At 48.2% G+C, this 6000-nt stretch overlaps 1 protein-coding gene across 2 annotated transcripts in view; it reads right to left on the reverse strand.

Annotated features, from left to right (window-relative positions):
* Positions 1–1600, reverse strand: part of Ctnnd2 (catenin delta 2) — an 810770-nt gene extending 809170 nt beyond the window's left edge. For both annotated transcript variants that reach the window (XM_021182851.3, XM_021182850.3), the window contains exon 1: positions 1384–1600. In XM_021182851.3, coding sequence (XP_021038510.1) covers positions 1384–1420 — 37 coding nt within the window. In that variant the 5' untranslated portion in view covers positions 1421–1600. The remainder of the gene's footprint in view (positions 1–1383) is intronic.
* Between the last annotated feature and the right edge of the window lie 4400 nt (positions 1601–6000).

Genomic DNA, 6000 nt, shown 5'->3' on the forward strand with positions numbered 1-6000 from the left:
CCATTGGATTTTAGTAGCGTGGCTGGGGAGCCTTCCAATTATGTTGATACATGCTCACCAGCGGGCACATCAACTGAACTACCATCAGTGGAAGTGTGCAAAATGAGGTAACTCATGGGCAGGGGCAACACCTCCCCATTTTCATGGAAGTCAATGCAGAAAATTCTCGGCGTCTTAAATATCAGTCACACAGTTCCTAAAAGTGAACTGTCCGTCATGCTTATCGGGCCTGATTTTTGCTCATTACATATCTCTTTTCTAAGCCAACATATTTCTTAGAGAACATTAGGCATGCATACGTATACAGCCTTGCAGAGCTGAAGCACAGCAGATCAGTTCAAATGAGGGAAATACAAACCCCTTGCAAGCACAACCTCCCCCTCTATTATCCTCTTCTTCCACACCCTTCATTACCCCGGTGTTTACAGTGAAAACGCAACTTTGGGTATTTGAGAAATAAGTGGCTCCTTGTGGAAAATACAGAGATGCACATCCCTCTAAGCCCCCAAGTCTGTTTTCCGACCCCCACCCTCAGACCGAGGAGGTTGCACCTCCTTCCTAGAGACTTTACTCTGAACAGAGTGGCTCAACATGCTGAGTATCAATCGATGAAAACACATTACACACCAGAAGAAGAGGAAGGTGGGGGGGGGAGCGAAACGCAGCTTTGCTTTCAGCCATTAATTACGAATCACCCAAATATCGCTACGCCTATCTCCCATGCACAAGCACCCTTGCCAAACCTGGCTGTCAGGCAGCGCTTTCCAGAGCCTCGCTATCTATTGTCAGGACAGAGAAGCCCCCGGAAGCCTGTGAATCCCTCTGAAAATGCTTCCTCGGAAACGCTAAATATAGACCAAAGGGGTCTGGGTCTGGCGAGCAGCGGGAGACTGAAGAAACGGCCATGGACGCATATGACTAAGTCTTTCCATTTTGTTCTAGCCAAACATCGTAATGACATTGAACATAAGGGCAAAAGACTGGAAGGAAGTCTTCCCCGCCCCCACCCTGTCTTCTCCGGTATATTAGGGACGTCATGAATGCAACCGGGTTGCTCTGGAGGGTGGCGGGGAGCAGTCGGTGTTGCCCTATATACGCGTCCTCCGAGGTAGAGGGGTGGCAGGGAGGGGAGCACGCGGAGAAGCCACTTGGTAACCGCTCCAAGAAAGACACTGACCCCGGACCCCGTTGCGGGGCGAGCCGCCTTCCAAGAGGGGAGCCGGCAGGATCGCGGTCCTCCCCCGGGGCAGACAGCACCCCACTGCCGCCCTCCGCCACCCCTAGCCCCGCTGGAAGCGGAGGACCAACCCCCACCGGCGGTGAGCAAGAGGACGACGCCCGGAGGATGCTCCCTGCTCCAGCAGCTCAGCTAAGGCAACTCACCGAACGGCGCGGCGCCCGACTGCTTCCTGGCGAACATGCACCCGCCGCCAAAGACAGCTCCTCAGTCGGGGGAAAGGCGTGCGCGCCGCCGCCCGGCTTCAGAGCAAGGTCCTGACCTTGCCCAGCTGCAGCATCCTCCGCTTTTGTTGTCGGAGCGCGGCCGCGGGACAAGTGATGCTGGCGGGGAGCAGGGGCGAGCGCGGCAGGCGAGAGGCGGCTCCCGACGCGAGTGCGCAGCGCCCGGCCCGGCCGCCCCTCCGAGCGCGGCGAGCGTAGCGCCCCCTGCCCGACTCGGCGGGCGCCGCGGGATGCTCGGGGTTCCGCGGGGCTCCCCGGGCTCGGGCCGGGCTACCAAGCCGCCGCGCCCGCCGCTCCGCTCGGCCGGTTGCCGCCGCGGGCGCGAGCCTGGGCCGCCCTGGCGCCCGGCGCCGAGCGCTCTCGAGCTGCGCCCTGCGCGCCGCCCGCGCCACCTGTGTCGCCGCCGCCGCCGCCGCCGAGAGCGAGGCTCCTCCCGCCGCGCGCCGCAGCTCAGCCTCCGGCTCAGCCGCGGCGGCCGGCTCCAGCGCCTGGCTAGTGAGCGAGCGAGCGTCCGCCCCGCCACCGAAACCTGCCCCGGGTGCGGAGCATGCCCAGTGCCGCCGAGAGAGCGCGGCGCCTCGCCACGCGAATTCCACTTCTGGTTTTCGCGGCGGCAGCAACAGCAGCAGAGATGGGAGGAGGCGGCGCAGGTTGGGAGAGGGCCGAGCATCCCCGGGAACGGACAGCACCCGAGCTGGAGCCTACATGGAGAGTTGATTCTGCGGGGCAGATGTTGGTCTGCAAAGGGGCAGCGATTGAGGGGTTCTAGAGTAGCTTGTGAGTTAAGGAGAGCACCGGGCCAGCCATGCAAGCTAGTGGATGGGGGTGGATGTTCTTGTAGATTCTAGGGTTCCAAAGCAAAGAACGCATGACGTCTGTGAGAGATTCTTTCATAGTGTTGGGGCCCCATCTCCACCACCTCCTGCTCTGATTATGCTTTTCACAGACACCCTCCCCTTATGCAAACTCAGTCTGGTTTTAAAATCTGGAATATGAGTAAACTTCCTACAAGGAAGACCCTTGCTGGATCTAGAGCTTTAATGAATTCTCTTCTTCTTCCTGTCACGTCTCATCCAGTTGTCTTCTTGGACACCTCCACGACTGTTTTCCTCTTCTCTAACATTGTCCCGTGCTAAAATGAAAACTTTGTTCCTCCTCCACTGACCGCCGTGAAGTCTGTGAGGCTTACTCCGTTTCCAACTGAGATTTCCGAAAGTCTCAGTTAGTCAGTCATTAGGCAACACAGAGTGCTAAATCTAGCAAGCAAAGTCACACTATGAAAAGTCTTGTTGGAAAACGAAAACCATACCAAGTTCCAAGGCACGCAGGCCCTCAGGACCTTCATCTATGTCCCTGTGTGGCTGCAAAGTCTGTCAGTCACATGCAGGACAAATACGTCCCGTAATTATTCCACCAAAGATCCTTACTTTGAAGCCAGCCCACCCCACCCTACTCTTTCCCAGAGCCATTTTCTGAGACACAGATAAATGGACCAGGAACCCCGAACTTGTAATAAGAGGGGTTCCAGCTTCAGTAATCTCAGGGACATTTCTATTCAGTTTGCAAGAGATTATCCAACAAGGTCAAATTGCTGGCATTAAATCTGAGATAGTCTCTATTATTCTCTGGAGTTAGTGAAAGGCTGAGGCAAGTGGAAAGAAAAGTTAAGCAGACTAAATATGTAAAGGAACAGACAAGAGATTGAGTAACGACTGTTCACCACAGGGAACTGTGCACCGTCAGTCATTCCATCTACTTCTAGTAAGCTCCGTCTCACTCCCAAAAGTCGTTCTCCAGTGTAGGTTCTACTTCGAAGCTGGTGTGACATTAACATAGCCTGATTCCCGTGAGGGAAGATTGGCAGGTTTGTTTTTCACATCAGCTTCAGTTGAATCTGTAATTTGGGGCTTGTAAGGTACACCAGCTGTCACATCTCGTGTGTGTGTGTGTGTGTGTGTGTTACATAATAAAAGATGCTCTTAGCCTCTGTGTGTCTATTTCTGTTTGTACTTGTGTGATTTGTATGTGCTAGCATGTGTGAGAGATACGTGTATGTATGTGAGGCATGTGATATATGTGAATATGTGTGCTGATGCCCGGAGACCAGGGAGAACTTAATGTTCTTTTCTGTCCCTCTTGACTTTATTCATTAAGACTTGGTCTTCCACTGAACCTGTGAACTTAGAGGCTAACAAGCCCCCCAAAACCTCCAGTATCCAGGTCCCCTCAAGACTTGATTTACAGGTGTGTTACATGGCCTCACCAGTCATTCTATGGGGGTCCTGAACTCAGGTTCTCAAACTTGCAGAACAAGCACAATTACTGAGCCATCTCTCTGGATCCCTGTTTTTCTCCTTATGAATTTTAACTCAGTAAGTCAGTGGGGACAGGGAAGAGACTAAGACAAAATCAGATATCGTAGTAGGCGCACAGATCCTAGCCTTAGAGCATATACATATGTTTATGTCCAAAAAGATCCAGTGTGAGAGAAAAGTTGTTTGCTTTGCTTTGTGAGAAATCGCAAAATTCCCATTGATTTATTGATCTCTATGGCAACACCCATGATCAGTCCCTGAAGAACTTCTTGTGGTAGGTGTGGGATCTTTAAGAAGCAGACATGCCCTGAACAACAAGGATTTCATTTACTCTTTGATGCATTTTGTTGAAACATTTCTGATTTCTATCCTTCCAGGTTTATTTGTAACTGGAGGTATTATTAAGTTCACAATTAGATAATGTGAAAACTAGGGTGAAATGTTCCTGTGTGGTGCTGAGCCTTCGGACGACTCGCTGCTGCCATCTTTTGCTTGCTGCTTCTGACAGTTCCAGTGAGGAGCAGAATCCTGAATTCACACATCCACTCTGAGTCCAGAAAATTGTTATTCTGGTAGTTTCGAATTATATTGATCAATGAATGCTACATGGCAAATCGTTATTGTCCCTCTTCTGTTTGCACATCATTAGAGCAACACAGTGTAGAAATCACATCTCAAAGCAACACATTTCTCTTGATTTTTCAAAATCAACTTAAAATATGAAGCAAGCATTTTTACATGGAAGTTTGGCTTAAGTTTTGAGAATAAAATTTAATAATGAGTTCAAATTGTGTTGACTTTAGAAAAAATCTATTGGTAAAATATAATCAAGATAATGAAATTCAACTAGGAAATAGTGGTTTGACATTTTTAAAATGTATTACCTGTTGATGTTTTTTGAAATTTAGAAGTATAACTATATGTCAGCAATTTTATTTCTGTCCTGTATTTAAGTACCAATAGTCGGAGTAATTTCTTAAAATTTGTAATTTATAGGCAGGAGCAATGTCTCAGAGGTTAAAACCACATACTGCTCCTGGAAAAGATCTAACTTTGGCTCCAGCACCCATGTGAGACAGTGCACAACCACCTACAACTCGTTTAAAAGATTGGACACCTGCTTCTAACCTCCACATGTACTGTACTCTCATGCAGATACATATATACATATAAATGATTAGAATAAATCTTCTTTAAAATACCATTATTTAAATTCTACAATGAAGTTTCTGTAACAGTAACCCATCTGTGCAATATGACATATGACTTATATGATGAATATTATTAATAACAAGCATAAAAGATACAGAATGTTACTTTAGAATGATACTGCAAAAAAGAAAGAAAGAATGGAAGGAAGGAAGAGAGAGAAAGAGAGAAAGAGAAGAGAGAGAGAGAGAGAAAGAAAGAGAGAGAGAGAGAGAGAGAGGGAGGTTAACTAATCTCCCTTAGTCACACTTGCAAAGACCAGGGCCAGGGTCACGGTCACATCATTTGATTAAAAACTTTGCACTCTGAGTAGACTCTCTCTTATTACGCTAAAGCTCACATGATGGGAACATTCTTTCATTCTTCTATTTGTTCATTCAGAAAATGCTTATTGAGTATCTACTGTGGTTACTACTGGGATAAGTTTATAGAATCAATAAGGAACAATAGAGCAGATGATGAATTCCCTATGACTATAAACTAGGTTATTGAATAAGAAAGAAGGAAGCATCCAAGGGGGAGATCCAGCAGAACTTATGATTGAAAACATCCTCATCCTTACCCTGTGTCCTGCAGCAACTCCACGCTTCCTTATCCTTCCCAAGCAGCCACCAAGTGGAGTCCAAGTGTTCAAAGGTATGAGCGTATGGGTCCATTGCCAATTATACCCCTGAAGGTAGCATAGGGAATAAATAGTGCCTGAAGTCCTAACACAAAACCAGGAGAGGTCATATTAGGTAAGAGCTGAGTTCTTCTGATATACAACGAAGCCATGTCTTATGCGGACAGAAAGACTCAGGGCTCAGTGAGGGGTATAATAAAGTCCCTTGCAGGTATCGAGGTCATGGTTTGTTCTGAAATCTCTGAATTCTATGTGGCCTGGTAGATGTAGAAAAGGACACACACCAATCATCAAAAATGGACTGTGGATCAGGGGTCTAGGCCAACAGAAATGGATGACTTCGATACATTTACAAAAATACATCATATTGCAAAGATGAGGCTGGAGAAGAAG

Source organism: Mus caroli, unplaced genomic scaffold, assembly GCF_978045245.1.
Source record: "Mus caroli unplaced genomic scaffold, Mus_caroli_1 scaffold_16, whole genome shotgun sequence".
Classification (NCBI taxonomy): domain Eukaryota; kingdom Metazoa; phylum Chordata; class Mammalia; order Rodentia; family Muridae; genus Mus; species Mus caroli.